Source organism: Aegilops tauschii, chromosome 2, assembly GCF_002575655.3.
Source record: "Aegilops tauschii subsp. strangulata cultivar AL8/78 chromosome 2, Aet v6.0, whole genome shotgun sequence".
NCBI classification, from domain to species: Eukaryota; Viridiplantae; Streptophyta; class Magnoliopsida; order Poales; family Poaceae; genus Aegilops; species Aegilops tauschii.
In genome coordinates, this window is record NC_053036.3 from 400,349,157 (window position 1) to 400,366,338 (window position 17,182).

The 17,182-nt window shown below is 51.0% G+C and overlaps 2 protein-coding genes across 2 annotated transcripts; both read left to right on the forward strand.

Annotated features, from left to right (window-relative positions):
- The first annotated feature begins 7,473 nt into the window (after positions 1 to 7,473).
- On the forward strand, positions 7,474 to 10,881 carry LOC109780294 (uncharacterized). The gene is made up of 10 exons (XM_020338886.3): positions 7,474 to 7,888; positions 8,013 to 8,051; positions 8,923 to 9,043; positions 9,136 to 9,197; positions 9,523 to 9,590; positions 9,767 to 9,816; positions 10,032 to 10,101; positions 10,178 to 10,298; positions 10,377 to 10,493; positions 10,612 to 10,881. The coding sequence occupies exons 1-10, from the start codon at positions 7,643 to 7,645 to the stop codon at positions 10,705 to 10,707; spliced, it is 990 nt and encodes a 329-aa protein (XP_020194475.3). The 5' UTR covers positions 7,474 to 7,642; the 3' UTR covers positions 10,708 to 10,881.
- A 1,365-nt stretch (positions 10,882 to 12,246) lies between these two features.
- On the forward strand, positions 12,247 to 13,389 carry LOC141041065 (uncharacterized). Its single transcript, XM_073507176.1, has 2 exons — positions 12,247 to 12,369; positions 12,874 to 13,389. Exons 1-2 carry the CDS (start codon positions 12,247 to 12,249, stop codon positions 13,387 to 13,389), a joined length of 639 nt encoding a protein of 212 aa, XP_073363277.1.
- Positions 13,390 to 17,182: the final 3,793 nt, after the last annotated feature.

A 17,182-nucleotide genomic window follows, 5' to 3' on the forward strand; every position in this document is an offset into this window, starting at 1 on the left:
CTCTACTTTGTTGTTGCAAGTTTTACGTGGCTGCTACGGGCTGAGCAAGAACCGTTCTTACCTATGCATCAAAACCACAATGATAGTTTGTCAAGTTAGTGTTGTTTTAACCTTCTCAAGGACCCGGCGTAGCCACACTCGATTCAACTAAAGTTGGAGAAACTGACACCCGCTAGTCACCTGTGTGCAAAGCACGGCCGTAAAACCAGTCTCGCGTAAGCGTACGCGTAATGTCGGTCCGGGCCGCTTCATCCAGCAATACCGCCGAACCAAAGTGTGACATGCTGGTAAGCAGTATGACCTGTATCACCCACAACTCACTTGTGTTCTACTCGTGCTTATAACATCTATGCATAAAACCTAGCTCGGATGCCACTGTTGGGTAACATAGTAATTTCAAAAAAAAATCCTACGCACACACAGGATCATGGTGATGCATAGCAACGAGAGGGGAGAGTGTGTCCACGTACCCTCATAGACCGAAAGCAGAAGCGTTAGCACAACGCGGTTGATGTAGTCGTACATCTTCACGATCCGACCGATCCAAGTACCGAACGCACGGCACCTCCGAGTTCAGCACACGTTCAACTCGATGACGTCCCGCGAGCTCCGATCCAGCAGAACTTCGCCGGAGAGTTTCCTCAGCACGACGGCGTGATGTCAGTGATGATGATGCTACCTACGTAGGGCTTCACCTAAGCACTGCTACGATATTATCGGGGTGGATTATGGTGGAGGGGGGGCACCGCACACGGCTAAGAGATCAATGATCAATTGTTGTGTCTCCAAGGGGTGCCCCCCTCCCCGTATATAAAGGAGTGGAGGAGGGGGAGGAGGCCGGCCTCCCTAGGCGCGCCCCATGAGGAGTCCTACTCCCACCGGGAGTAGGACTCCCCCTTCCAAGTAGGAGTAGGAGAAGGGAAGGAAGGGAGAGAGGAAGAAAAGGAAAAAAGGGGGGCGCCCCCCCTCCTTGTCCAATTCAGACTAGAGGGGGAGGGGGCGTGCGGCTGCCCTGGCCGCCCGTCCTCTTCTCCCACTAAGGCCCATGATGCCCAATTAACTCCCCGGGGGGTTCCGGTAACCCCCCGGTACTCCGGTATATGCCCGAAACCTCCCGGAACTCATCCGGTGTCCGAATATAGTCGTACAATATATCGATCTTTACGTCTTGACCATTTTGAGACTCCTCGTCATGTCCGTGATCATATCCGGGACTCCGAACTACCTTCGATACATAAAAACACTAAAACTCATAATACCGATCGTCACCGAACTTGAAGCGTGCGGACCCTACGGGTTCGAGAACAATGTAGACATGACAGAGACACGTCTCCGGTCAATAACCAATAGCGGAACCTGGATGCTAATATTGGCTCCTACATATTCTACGAAGATCTTTATCGGTCAAACCGCATAACAACATACGTTGTTCCCTTTCTCATCGGTATGTTACTTGCCCGAGATTCGATCGTCAGTATCTCAATACCTAGTTCAATCTCGTTATCGACAAGTCTCTTTACTCGTTCCGTAATACATCATCCCGCAACTAACTCATTAGTTACAATGCTTGCAAGGCTTACAGTGATGTGCATTACCGAGTGGGCCCAGAGATACCTCTCCGACAATCGGAGTGACAAATCCTAATCTTGATATATGCCAACTCAACAAGTACCTTCGGAGACACCTTTAGAGAACCTTTATAATCACCCAGTTACGTTGTGGTTTGGTAGCACACAAAGTGTTCCTCCAGTATTCGGGAGTTGCATAATCTCATAGTCATAGGAACATATATAAGTCATGAAGAAAGCAATAGCAACATACTAAACGATCAAGTGCTAAGCTAACGGAATGGGTCAAGTCAATCACATCATTCTCCTAATGATGTGATCCCATTTATCAAATGACAACTCATGTCTATGGTTATGAAACATAACCATCTTTGATCAACAAGCTAGTCAAGTAGCATGTATCATGTTTGTCTATGTATTCACACATGTATCATGTTTCCGCTTAATACAATTCTAGCATGAATAATAAACATTTATCATGATATGAGGAAATAAATAATAACTTTATTATTGCCTTTAGGGCATATTTCCTTCAAGACCTCGGTGAAGCTGCTTATATATTGGGCATTAAGATCTATAGAGATAGATCAAGACGCTTAATTGGACTTTCACAGAGCACATACCTTGACAAAGTTTTGAAGAAGTTCAAAATGGATCAAGCAAAGAAAGGGTTCTTGCCGTGTTACAAGGTGTGAAGTTGAGTCAGACTCAATGTCCGACCATTGCAGAAGATAGAGAGAAAATGAAAGGTATTCCCTATGCTTCAGCCATAGGCTCTATCATGTATGCAATGATGTGTACCAGACCTGATGTGTGCCTTGCTATTAGTTTAGCAGGGAGGTACCAAATTAATCCAGGAGTGATCACTGGACAGCGGTCAAGAACATCCTAAAATACCTGAAAAGGACTAAGGATATGTTTCTCGTTTATGGAAGTGACAAAGAGCTCGTCATAAATGGTTACGTCGATGCAAGCTTTGACACTGATCCGGATGACTCTAAGTCACAAACCGGATACGTGTTTATATTGAACGGTGCAGCTGTCAATTGGTGCAGTTCTAAGCAAAGCGTCGTGGTGGGATCTACATGTGAAGCGGAGTACATAGCTGCTTCGGAAGCAGCAAATGAAGGAGACTGGATGAAGGAGTTCATATCCGATCTAGGTGTCATACCTAGTGCATCGGGTCCAATGAAAATCTTTTGTGACAATACTGGTGCAATTGCCTTGGCAAAGGAATCCAAATTTCACAAGAAAACCAAGCACATCAAGAGACGCTTCAATTCCATCCACGATCAAGTCAAGGAGGGAGACATAGAGATTTGCAAGATACACACGGATCTGAATGTTGCACACCCGTTGACTAAGCCTCTCTCACGAGCAAAACATGATCAGCACCAACACTCCATGGGTGTTAGAATCATTACTGTGTAATCTAGATTATTGACTCTAGTGCAAGTGGGAGACTGAAGGAAATATGCCCTAGAGGCAATAATAAAGATGTTATTTATATTTCCTTATATCATGATAAATGTTTATTATTCATGCTAGAATTGTATTAACCGGAAACTTAGTACATGTGTGAATACATAGACAAACAAAATGTCACTAGTATGCCTCTACTTGACTAGCTCATTGAATCAAAGATGTTTATGTTTCCTAACCATAGACATGAGTTGTTATTTGATTAACGGGATCACATCATTAGAGAATGATGTGATTGACTTGACCCATTCCGTTAGCTTAGCATTTGATCGTTTAGTATATTGCTATTGCTTTCTTCATGACTTATACATGTTCCTATGACTATAAGATTATGCAACTCCCGAATACCGGAGGAACACTTTGTGTGCTACCGAACGTCACAACGTAAATGGGTGATTATAAAGGTGCTCTACAGGTGTCTCTGATGGTACTTGTTGAGTTGGCATAGATCGAGATTAGGATTTGTCACTCAGATTGTCAAAGAGGTATCTCTGGGCCTTCTCGGTAATGCACATCACTATAAGCCTTGCAAGCAATGTAACTAATGAGTTAGTTGCGGGATGATGCATTATGGAACGAGTAAAGAGACTTGCCGGTAACGAGATTGAACTAGGTATTGAGATACCGACGATCGAATCTCGGGCAAGTAACATACCGATGACAAAGGGAACAATGTATGTTGTTATGCAGTTTGACCGATAAAGATCTTCGTAGAATATGTAAAGCCAATATGAGCATCCAGGTTCCGCTATTGGTTATTGACTGGAGACATGTCTCGGTCATGTCTACATAGTTCTCGAACCCGTAGGGTCCGCACGCTTAACGTTCGGTGACGATCGATATTATGAGTTTATGTGTTTTGATGTACCGAAGATAGTTCGGAGTCCCGGATATGATCACGGAAATGACGAGGAGTCTCGAAATGGTCGAGACATAAAGATTGATATATTGGACGACTATATTCGGACACCGGATGAGTTCCGGGGGTCACCGGATATTTATCGGAGTGTCGGGGGGTTATCGGAACCCTCGGGGGATATAATGGGCCAACATGGGCCTTGTGGGAGAGAGAGGAAAGGGCCTAGGGCTGTCCGCCCCCCCCCTTGGGAGTCAGAATTGGACAAGGAGGGGGGCGGCTCCCCCTCTTTCCTCCCTCTTTCCCTCTCCTTCCTTCCCTCTTCCTCCTTCCTAGTTGGACTAGGAAAGGGGAGTCCTACTCCCACTAGGAGGAGGACTCCCCCCTCTCTCCTTGGCGCGCCCCAAGGCCGGCCGGCCTCCCCCTTGCTCCTTTATATACGAGGGCAGGGGGCACCCTAGAACACACAAGTTGATTGTTCCAAGCCGTGTGCGGTGCCCCCCTCCACCGTAATCCACCTCGGTCATATCATCGTAGTGCTTAGGCGAAGCCCTGCGCGGGTAGCTTCATCATCACCGTCATCACGCCATCGTGCTGACGAAGCTCTCCCTCGAAGCTCTACTGGATCGTGAGTTCGCGGGACATCACCGAGCTGAACGTGTGCAGATCGCGGAGGTGTCGTACGTTCGGTACTAGGATCGGTCGATCGTGAAGACGTACGACTACATCAACCGTGTTGTCATAACACTTCCGCTTTCGGTCTACGAGGGTACGTGGACAACACTCTCCCCTCTCGTTGCTATGCATCACCATGATCTTGCGTGTGCGTAGGAATGTTTTTGAAATTACTGCGTTGCCCAACACGGGTGTCGGCCATCTCGGCCCCGGGTGCCCGGCTGCCACCTGGCCTCGCCCCCAGCCCCACCTGGGTGCCCGGCCCCCTGGCACCGGGTGCCCGGTCGCCTCCTTGGGCCGCGCCCAGCCCACCACCGGGTGCCCGGGCCCTCAACCCCGGGTGCCCGGCCTGCCCAGCCTAGCCACATGCGGCCTCCCCGGGTGCCCGGTCCTCCTTCCTCCGGAGCCCCTGACCGGTCCGGGTGCCCGGCCGGTTCTACCCGGGGTGCCCGGACTCCTCCTCCGTGGCTACGCGTTTTAGGGATATTTTGGTCCTTTGTGCCCCTCTTTCTCCTAGTTTCGTCCCTAGCCTTTATATACTCTTTGCCTAGCTCTTTGGGAAGGATAGCAAAGTATTAGATAAAACATTGTGAGCTTTGCTCCTTGTATCCCCTCCTCTTGGAGATCAAGACCCCTCTTGGGAAGAATCCTTGTAGATGACAAGACCTCCCAAGGGAGTAGATCATCATCAAGACCTCACCTCCTCTAGGAGTGGGAAGAACTTAACCTAGTGCTTGTTTCCTTGGATTGATCTTGTAATCTCGTGGATCTCATGTGTGCTACTCTAGTGTCGTTCGATGTTGTAACTGACAAACCCTAGTGTTGGGCCCGGCAATGGTGGCTGCTACAATCACGGGGCGGAGGGGGCGCCGATGCTACGACTACGACAATGGGGTGTTGCGACCTACACCGCCTACGTAGCGTGGTAGTCGGCTACATGGGTGACCGCGATGACCGAGGGGCGGCGAAACGGGGTACGGACACATGAGCCTGCTATGCTGACATCTCACCTACCGCAGGCGGAAAAAGATTTTTCCTCGTGCGTTGACTGTCGGAGATGAGATGAAGCGCAAGGAATAATCCAATGGTCGTACCTCACTTGCATCCAATGGTGTTAGGTAGGAGACCGATCGAGAGTTTAGATCGACCGACCGGCGGCTAGCGCTGGCCACCCCGTATGCAGGTCCGTGAATCACGATGCAGCCATCCTAAGAGCATCTCCAGCCGTTGGCCCCCCGGCGCTAAAATCGGCGTGGGGGCTTTCGGGTTCCCAGCCGCCGGCCCCAGGGTCGCCCCCAGAAGGCGTTTAAAAAAAAGGAATTCGGCTAAAGTTCGGCAAACTGGACAAATATTCGGCTAAAGTCGGGGAACATGACATTACATAACAAAGTTTTTTTAAAAAAGGCCGGAACTACAACTAATCGAAGAACGCGCTAAGCGCGGCGAAGTCGCCGCCATCCTCGCTGTCGTCCTCGTCGGCCTTCTCCTCCTTGACGCGGCCGCCCCTGCTAGACCCCTGCCCGGCGTCGCCCTGGCGGTGGTGCGTCATCGTCGCTGTCGTCGAGGACGACGACGCCTCCCTCGTCGCGGCCACCGCGCCGAGCGGCGAACTACTCGTAGGCGCGGCACTGGCGCTCCAGCTCCGTCCGCACCCAGTCTTCCCGCGCCCACTTCAGGGCCGCCGCGTCGTCGAGCTCCTCCTTGACGCCGCCGGCGAGCCCTTGCTCCGTCTTCACGACAGCGAGCCCCGGCTCCGTCTTCACGGCGGCGAGCCCCGGCCCCGTCTTCGGTTTGACGTAGCGGGGAGGAGCCGAGGAGGAGGCGCGCCCGCCGCCCTCGTTGATGACGATGCTGGTGTGCCGGCCGAGTGGCGTCTCCGCTGCGGGCTCGGCCTTGATGCCGAACACTGCCGGCGAGCCGGAGGAGTGGGAAGAGGAGCGGGAGGAGTGAGAGAAGGAAGATGAGGAGGAGCCGAACCTCCTGGGCATCCATTGCCCGGCGCTCCGGCGGGGGACCAGGGCGGCGGCCGCTGCAGGGTATGCCAGCGGAGGGTCATTGCCGCCCTTGAGGTACTGGAGTACCTCGTGGAGCATGCGGCCGGGGGCGCCCCACCATAGGCGGCGCCCCTCGCTGTTCTTGATGCCCCCCACCACTGGCGTCCCGTTGGTGGACGCCAGCCGCTGCGCCTGCCGGCGCTGGAAGTACGCCGCCCACGACGTGTGGTTGTCGACGGCGTACTGCGGGAGGGCGCGCTGCTCCTCCGTCAGCGACGCCCGCACGCGGTCGACCTCGGCGGCGAAGAGGTCGGGGCACGCGTCGACGTCAGGCACCGGGGGAATGGGGACGCCACCGGCGCTGAGCCTCCACCCCGTCGGCCCGGCGCGCATGTCCGGTGGCGCCGGGATGTTCGCCTCGAAGAAGAGATAGGCCTCCCACTCATGGAGCGAGCGGCGGCCGAAGCCGTTGGCCGCCGCCCCATCGCCAGGGAACCGCTTGGTCATCGGATGGGCTTGGGGAGAGAGGGGAGGAACGTCGGCGGCGGTTGCGCACGGGGAGAGAGGCAGCAGCGGCTGTGGGCGGGTGTGGCCAGAGGCGAGGGGGGCGTTGCTTTTATAGCCGCGCGTCGTGTGTACGCGTGGCGGGAGGGGAGGCATTGCTGCGCCGCCCATGAAGCGCCGCCCGTGAGGAATCAATGGCAAGGCTGACCGGCAGCAACATTGTCATTGATTCCTCGCGGAAACCGAGGCGTTCTGAGGACGACGAGGCGAGTGCCGCTCACTCGGCGGCCCGCAGCTCTTTCACGCGCGCCGGGTTCGACCTGGATCCGCCAGCGCCAGTTTCATCCCAAATCGGCGAAAAACGGTCTTCTTGGAACGCGACTGGCCCGGTTTTAAGACGCTGGCGCTGGAAAATCGCTAGGACCTTTGGGGGCGCGGCTGGAAATGCTCTAACCGGAGTCCCAGCCCCCGTGCCGCGACGACGACCACACGCCGGTGACGCCGGGCCAAGCACCCGAGTCGCCTCTCGCCTCTCCCCCCGGCTCGCGCTCGCAGGCCGCAGCATGCTTCCCCTCGCGCACCCCACCCGCCATCCCCACCCCCGCCCTGCATCTCGAGCCCCACCTCCGGAGCGCTCTCCTGCCCGAGCCCGAGCTCGACCTCGCGTTCCCCACCGCTCGTCCCATGCGCTCACCCTCACCCGGGCGCAGCCTCCGAGCGCGGAACCGGGCGAGAATACTGAAACGACCTCCGCCTCCGCCAGCAGCAGCGTCTTGTCGTTCTTGTGCCCGCTTCTCAAGTTCTTCGGGGTAACTAGCTGCTGCAGTTAGTTTTCTTTATCAAAAATATAAATAAACTATCTGCTTCAGTTTCTCCCCACTGAACTTGGGTTGGTTTGCTAAAAATGTGTGGTTTTTGTGAACTGAAATGCAGGGCGGGGATCCTTCTCAAGAGCGAAATGACATCGTGGAGGTAATCTTCGTATAGCTTTTTGGCACATTTGGATTGAATGGTGTTCCCAAAATCCTACATGTCTTGGATTTTTTTTCCCGACTAATAATACTAGTAAGGTACACGTGCATTGCACACATGAGATTTGACAACCAAATTATGCATAAATACCACATTATAGCATGTAAGCTTTGAGTCATATATGCATGATGTAGACGTTCGTTTAATTCTTATAGTTCATCTCATTCAAAATCAATTAGTTTTTATAAAAAAGTTAATCTACTTTATGATTCATGGAATTGTGTGTTGTAAAGCATAAAGTAAAAACAAACAATGGCAATTCAACTACAAAAAAAGTTTGGGCAATTATGATACGGAAGATTTTAGAACAAAGGAGAAGTACTTGTGTTTTGAGGTTTGTGCATTATGCTTAAGTTCAACCATGAAGTCTTCTAGATTGTACATGTGGCAGAATTTGGTGGAATGTAGATGATATCCAATGGCCAGTAGTGCTCGGATTTGCCATCTCTGCATCGTCGGATTGGCTTCATCCAACGACCATCTTTCAAAGTTATTCGCACACTATGTAGGGGTATAGAAATTCACTAATACTCCTAGAAAGGGAAGAAAAACGACCAGCAGAGGAACTCATTACATGAGAGCATCAAACGAAAAAAAACCTAAACAAAACAACAAGCACCAAAAAACAGACGACTTGGATTGTAACCTAGAGTTTTACTGAATTGGTAGCAACTGGTGAAATTGTTACCACATGAATACCCTGTGGGAGCAGAAGGAAACTTCTAGTACTGTAATTGGTGTGTATTCTGGGCACTGATTTTTCTCCACCTGCCTCTCAGTGACCATCCGTTGTTACTTCATTGTTTGCCAGGTGGCCACATCTTCTCTTTCAAGTTTAGCTAGACTGCCATGGGGATCAAGTGTTGCAGCTAGTAGTGCTGAAAACGTCACCGCGCCAGCGAGTGGCCCGACTCTTCAACTGTATGAGTTTGGTAATTGTTCTTTCTGTTGGTTCTTCCTTGTGGCATGTCGAACTAGGAATTTTAGAATGTACTGATCAACTCCTTCGTTATCTTTGCAATAGAGGCATGCCCCTTCTGTAGGAGGGTCAGGGAGGCCATGACTGAGCTTGATCTTTCTGCAGAGGTGTTCAACCATCTCTTATAGTACTCTTCATTCGTTCCGACAATAAATCAATATTTCTCTAAAAAAGATTATAAATCAATGTTTAGGAGCACCTGGGATGGATTATAGTTTTCCTTTATGGGAATTGCATTATACTCCCTCCGTCCCATAATATAAGAACGTTTTTTACACTAAAACGTTCTTATATTATGGGACCGAAGGAGTAGTTGTGTGGCAATATATGTTAAGGATAAAGTTGTTTTTTCCTCTGGGCTATTATCATACTATTGCAATTTGGTATTTTGGCTACTTGATAACTTTGCCCCCAAATACTAAAAAAGTGCAGGTTTATCCTTGCCCAAAAGGATCACTGAGGCATAGAGATGTGGTCAGGAAAATTGGAGGGAAGGAGCAGTATGTCTTCATCAATTCCGCATTTACTTATAGCTTCAGTTGAACACAAATGCTGATTGGAAACTAAATAAATTCTGCATTCATGGTTAACATTTTTGGCGTTACTATGGCACCATTTCTTCTCATGTTCCCCTTACGGTCATTGTACTGATTTTTTTTCCTACTTCTTTATACAGGTTTCCACTTCTTGTTGATGCAAGTACTGGCGTCACAATGTATGAAAGTGGTAAGATCCAATTGTTGGCTAGTCCTTCCTTTGGGTAGTGGTGACAGTGGGTAATACCATGCAAGGACTCTTTGAAACTCTTTATTTGTTGGCATACAGAACAATAGCTTCCATTATTATGTTTAAGGTGACTTCCTTCCTGTTTGTATAGTTTAATGAAACTAGCTGCTAAACTAAAAAATAGATAGATACTGATATGTGCCCTGAATGTGCAGGAGATATTGTCAAGTACCTGTTCAAACAGTATGGACAAGGAAAGAGCCCTTCTTTTGGCCTCCTTGAGAGGTATCCAACTTTGCTTGTTTGAATAGCTTTTCCTTCACTTGTCCATCAACCTATGATACCATCAAGCTTTTTGCAGTACAATTTTCACAGGATGGGTGCCTACTCTTCTTCGAGCTGGAAGAGGGATGACAATGTGGAGCAAAGCTGGCACGGTACCTGCAGAGAAGCTGGAACTCTTCTCATTTGAGAACAACACTGTAGGAACCCTTCTCTCCTCGATGTACTTTTTGCAAGGAGTCAGCTATATTTTCTTCTGATATACGTGGGTGATTCAGTACGCAAGGATTGTCCGTGAGGCTCTGTGTGAATTGGAGCTCCCTTACGTTCTCCAGAACGTGGGAGAGGGGTCGTCGAAGATGAGTTCGCTGCTAAGCATAGCAGGTTCTAAGCAGGTAAATTGAGAGAGATGCTGAAGTGCAATGGTACAAGAGAATTTGCAGGCATCGAAAGAGGCTGATTTGCAAAAATAATGCTATGACGTGATAACACGCTTGATATTTTGTGTTTCAGGTACCGTATCTGATGGATCCAAACACCGGGTTCCGATCGGGCGATCACAAGACGATACTGTCCTATTTGTTTCAGCAGTACTCTGTGGGAGGCTAGCTTGTCCCTCAAATCTCGGCAAATCTGTAGGCACCTCTCAGATAGGCTGTTTTGTCCCGGTAGAAAGAGAGCAAGCGTGTGTATTTGCCGCGATACGGAGCTTGGCTCTGAAATATCAGTGGGTTTTAGAATCCTCAACATATATGGTATATGGGAAGATCTGGGTGCGTGGCACTGGCATGGCTCTCACGATATCAGAAAAACAGAAAGAAAAAAAAAACGGTATGCACGGCGGTTGCGCTTGCGCACGCACGCCCAGTGAAGCCAAAGCGGGCAGCCTTTTTGGTTGCGCAACCGAACAAGAGGAGCGGCGCATGAGAGAGGCGGCACTGCAGCGGTTCAACGGCGACGTATCATGTCATTGCCGTTGTCCGCGTCTTTCGGTTGTCTTATTTACATGACGCTACAAGAAAAAGAAAAAAAAAACAATATTGATCGTGGGTCTTGTTGGGAAACCGGGTCACCCGGAGGGGTGGCGGCGGCCGCGTGCAAAACGCACGGGCCGGCCCCTCCCGTTTCCCCTCTTTTATTAAGTGGTTACTTATCCCTTGACCATCTACCCCTATATAAAGCAACGAGGAGCCATCATTGTAACACCTGATCATTGATTAATAAAGCTGGTCTCCTCCATCTCCCTGTGTCACTTTTACTTTCGCATACTTCGACTACTTCGTCTACGACGCTCGCTCTCGCTCCGCAACCTCGGACCGGACTCGCTGGCGGAGTTGCGGAACACGTTATCAGCACGCTTCGCTCCATCAACTCTCCGTCAAGCCTGCGTCAAGCCTGCATCACGCAGGCTTTCGTCGATCCCGCGGAGGTATAAGATCCGATCCCCACTCTTTGCAAAAATGGATTACTCTCGTTCCTACGATTTCGTTTTTGCGATTAGTTTTTTTTTTCGGATTCATCTACCTATGGTGCGGATTTTCCTCCCAAGAACCGAGCGGACGAACACGTCGCCGATCAATGTCGATGTTCTTGGACTACGTGGGACTTGTTGACTGCACTATAGGGAGTCGGTACAGATCGCGACCCCGATGGTCGCGGTACCCCCGCAAATGCACCAGATGTGCCATGCGCCGTCGGAGTTCCGGACGAACACGACGAAGATCCGCATCCCGAGGCCGGCGTCCAGATGACGCCGTACCAAGCACGCTGCACCGCGTCCTGCTGACGCCGCCGCCGCCGTCTCGATGGCCGGCACGACGCCGCGTCGTGTGGCGTGGCCGCCGCCGCCGCGCCGGTCGTCGCCCCGGGCGAGCCCGTGCACGGCCGGCTGCCGTCGCCGGGGCTCGAGCTGGCCGCCCCGTGCGCCTGCCGTGGCCGCGCCGGTAGCCGCGCGCCGCCCGCCGTGGCCGCGCCGGTAGCCGCGCGCCGCGCGCTGTGGCCGCGCCGCCCCGTGGCCGTGCTGCCCGCCGTGGCCGCGCCGGTAGCCGCGCGCCGCGCGCCGTGGCCGCGCCGTCCCGTGACCGCGCCGGTAGCCGCGCGCCGCGCGCCTTGGCCGCGCCATCCCGTGGCCGCGCCGAGCCACTGGCCATGGCCAGCCCCGGCCGCCCCCGCGCCAGGCCGCCGCCGGCGCGTGCCTTGGCCGCCGCCGGGTGGCGCCCGCCCCCGCCGCGCGACCTGGCCGGCCCCAGGCCGCCGCCCCTGGACGCTAGGGTTTCCCCTAGCGGCGCGTGCCTAACCCGAGCGCAGCGCCTGGGCCGGCCCACTGGCTGTTGGGCCGGATGGGCCGCGGCCGTGCGATTCCTCCAATAAAAAAAAAAGAGGGGCGCCGGCTGTCGCGTAAAAATTGCGGTTTAGCCCCTGTAGTTTTCAGTTCTTGCGCGATTTTTATTCCTGCAGCAATATTTCGCGTAGAACCCCCTGGAACTGTCTGTTTTTCCCTGAAAATGCGTATTTGGGCTTAAAAATACCTCGGGAATTCAATTTTTGGGCTAGTTTTCTCATACTAGATCCGCTTAACATGCTATTTTTTGTAACATGATATTATTGTATGATTTTACTGCTGTAGATTAATTGTTTAGCACTCTTAATCATTTAGTAAGTCATATAATAGCATGTTTTAAATAGTGGAACGTCATTTTATTGAATAAGTTTATCAACATCGCTTTGTGCAAAAGATTACCTGCTGTAATCTCATGATTTTTGCATAAATCGCAGATGGCCGGAATTGCCCACAAGGAGTTTCCTGAGTTGGCCCAGACAGGGCTGAACTACCTGTCATGGTCCTCGGACTGCGAGATCTTTCTCCAGGGCAAAACCCTCCTGAGGGCGATCGGTAAGGGGGCCCAGCTGGCCGTCACTGATCCCAAGTTCGAGACTGAGAATGCGCAGGCTCTGCACTTTCTCCGTCATCACCTGTCACCTACTCTGAAAGATGAGTATATGGCTGAGCGCAGTGCTTCTGGCCTTTGGACCGCTCTTAAGCAGCGGTTTGAACGGCTGAAGTACACTGTGAAGCCACGTGCAGAGGCAGAGTGGATCCGTCTGAGGTTTGCGGACTTCAAGACGGTTGGGGAGTACAATTCGGCTCTGCACCGGATTTGTACGACTCTTCGGTTGTGTGGTACTGAGATTACCGACTCCCAGAAGATTGAGAAAACCCTATCCACTTTCCACCCCGACGCGGTCCAGTCCTCACGGAACTACCGCCAGGGGAACTACACGAGGTATTGAAAGTTGATTGACGTCCTCCAGGTGGCGGAGGCGCAAGACGAGGTTCTCAAAAAGAACTTTGTCGCGCAACCACTTGGGGGGAGTTCTCGCCAGGAGGTGAACGCTCTCAAAGTCCGCAAGCCTCAACAGAAGAAGAGGGGCCGGAAGGGCAAGAAGAAGGGCCCTCACCCCCCCCCCCCGCCCCGGCTAAGCAGAACAAGCCGGGCAAGGGAGGGCAAAGGCCTCAGGACTGCTTCCGTTGTGGCTCGGTGGAGCATTTCTCCCGCCAGTGCCGCGCACCACAGGAGGTCGTTGATGCATATAAGGCTCGGAAGGCGCGTGAGACGCACCTCGCCTTGGTTCAGGAGGGAGCTCCACCGGCGCCCATGGCGGCACCCGTGATGATTGCTACTCCCCCTGCTGCGCCTATAGAGGCGACCCCCGTGGTGCCCATCGCGGCAGCTTTGGCGGTCTCTACCGAGGCCCACGTCGCCATGGAGGTTGACCACATGGCCGCCTCGGCGGCGCCGCCACTAGACATTGATGCTGCCTCCAAGATAATTTCTGAGGAGGATCAGCTCACTAGTATGGAGATTGCGGCGGAAGTGAATGGCTTCTTCACCGAGTCCACTTAGCATACCTCTTTGGTTATCACGATTCCGTGCTTTGATACAATAAAATTGAATAAATTCGATTTGGTTGTAAGCTCTATGAGAGCATAAACTTATTCTTTACTTTGGCGATTGGATGACACTTATTCATTTATTCCATTATTTATACATGATAGCATGTTATGTTCTGAGATGTGTGCATTTATTTTTAATGTATTTTCTTCCTCATTACATTAATTAGATGTCATATTTTAGAACGCGTGTGGCGCCCGAATGGAGGAAACGTGCCTTGCCGATAGCGCCACCACTCATACCATTTTACGAGAAACTAAGTACTTTGAGTCCATTAAAAAATCTCCGGGAAGTATTATGACAATCGCCGGCTGCGGTTCTCACATAGTTGGCTCCGGACGAGCCACTATTATACTCCCCATGGGAACAACTTTGCTCATTAATGATGCGTTGTTGTACCCGGAGTCGACTCGTACTCTATTGAGCTTTAGAGACATCCGCGCTAATGGTTTCCATGTTGAGACCGATGATGAAAACGGCAAGGAATGCCTCCTCATCACAAAGCGGGATGCAGGTGGTAAACATGTTATCGAAAGGCTTCCTTCGTTTGACACAGGGCTATACTACACTAAGATAGTAGCACCGCCCGTGTACACTACCCTCAAGACCGTCTTTAGAAGCTCTGAACTCTTCTGCCTCTGGCACGATAGGTTAGGCCACCCCGGACTTAGGATGATGAGAAATATAATTAACAACTCGCATGGCCATAATGTTAACGTGAAGAACTTCCCGAATCCTGATGATTTCGTGTGCTCCGCATGCGCTAAGGGGAAGTTAGTCATTAGGCCATCGCCCCTCAAGGTGAGGGATGAAATCCCCGCGTTCTTGGAACGTATCCAAGGGGACATATGCGGTCCAATTCAGCCCCTCACGGGGCCGTTTCGGTACTTCATGGTGCTCATTGATGCTTCCTCTAAATGGTCCAATGTTTGCCTGCTGTCAACAAGGAACCATGCCTTTGCAAAATTGATGTCATAGATCATCCAAATGCGGAATAATTTCCTGGATTATCGTATAAAGTCTATTCGAATGGACAACGCCGGAGAATTTACTTCAAAGGCGTTCGATGATTATTGCATGGCAATGGGAATCAAAGTTGAGCACTCGGTACCACATGTTCATACACAAAATGGACTTGCCGAGGCATTGATTAAAAGAATTAAATTCATTGCCCGACCGCTCCTTCAGGGTTGTAATTTACCAACTACATGTTGGGGCCACGCGGTGTTACACGCGGCTAATCTCATCAACTTTCGACCGTCGGCCTACAACATCCACTCTCCTGTTCAACTTGCGCAAGGGTCGGCACCGAAAATTTCCCACCTTCGTAGGTTCGGTTGCCAGGTATATGTACCAATACCACCCCCTCAGCGATCGGCGATGGGCCCGCTCCGTAAGTCGGGGATATACGTTGGTTATGAGACTGTGTCCATAATCAGGTATCTGGACCCCATGACAGGAGACTGTCACACGGCTCGTTTTGCTGATTGCATTTTTGACGAGGATCTTTTCCCGACTTTAGGGGGAGAGAATCAACCCCTTGATGCTAAAAGTCGAGAAATCACGTGGCAAGCCACGGGGATCCACGCTCATGACCCGCGCACTGCTGAGACTGAGAGAGAAGTCCAAAAGATAATAGATTTGCAGTCTTTAGCAAATCAACTGCCCGACCACTTTAGTGACTTAAAGACTGTGACAAAATCGCATGTGCACGCGCGCAATGCACCGGAAAGGGTTGAAATACCGAAGAAAAATGATGGTATGCCCGCTCCCGTCCAAAGGCCTAAAAGGACGAGAAATCCGGCTTCTCAAATCCCAAGTACTCGGGGACGCCCGACGAAAAAGGATAAGAGAGATTTATCACAGCCTGTCACCAAAGTACCCCAAATTGAAACGGGGAGCCAGTCGAGACCTGGCACAAGTACGGAAAATTCAGTGCACGAAATTCCGGACTTAAACTTTCCCATAGGGGAAACACCCAGCGGAGATGTGAGCGCACACATCGGCGCGGGAAATCTAAAGGACCTTGCTCCCATAATGGGAAATTTGGTAGAGCAAGTGTTTGCGCCTGATGCGCTCCATGACGAAATGGCCATAAATTATATTTATACGGGGGAGTCCCTGAACCGAGCAACGGTGATTGTCGACATCAACTTTGCTACGAAAATTGCCTCAATCATAGATCTTGACCCTGAGCCTAACACGCTCGCTGATTGCAAAAAAAGGTCGGATTGGAAAGATTGGCAGCAGGCAATTACTGCCGAATTATTATCTCTCAACAAAAGGAAGGTGTTCGGACCAGTTTGTCGAACTCCTCCCCACATTCGCCCTGTTGGCCATAGGTGGGTTTTTGTTCGAAAGAGAGATGAAAATAATAAGGTAGTACGGTACAAAGCAAGGCTCGTTGCTCAAGGGTTCACTCAACGACCAGGTGTCGATTTTGAGGAGACTTATTCCCCAGTCATGGATGGAGTTACCTTTAGATACTTGATCTCGATGGCAGTAAACATGGGCTTGAAAATGAAACTAATGGATGTTGTCACTGCTTACCTATATGGTAACTTGGATTCGAACATATACATGAAGGTTCCAGAAGGTATCCCTGTTCCGAACCATGATAGAGCAAATAGGGGTCTATACAGTGTTCAACTTCAAAAGGCACTGTACGGACTCAGACAGTCTAGTAGAATGTGGTACAATCGCTTAAGTGATTTCCTTCATGAGAAGGGCTACACGAGCAATAAAGATTGCCCATGTGTTTTTATACGGCGATCCCAAGATGGATTCTGTATAATCTCGGTGTACGTAGACAATTTAAACATAATCGGTACACCTGAGGATATTGAGGAAGCGAGTTCCTACCTGATGTCGGAATTCGAGATGAAGGATTTGGGTAAAACCAAGTTCTGTCTAGGTCTGCAACTTGAACATTCCCCTGATGGGATTCTAGTGCACCAGTCGGCCTACACCCAGAAGGTGTTGGAAAGATTTGGATTTGATAAGGCATATCCTTCTAAGACCCCGATGGTCGGAAGATCTTTACAGCCAGACAAGGACCCGTTCAGGCCAAAGGAAGAGGGGGAGGAAACTCTGGGACCAGAGGTTCCTTACCTGAGTGCAGTTGGAGCACT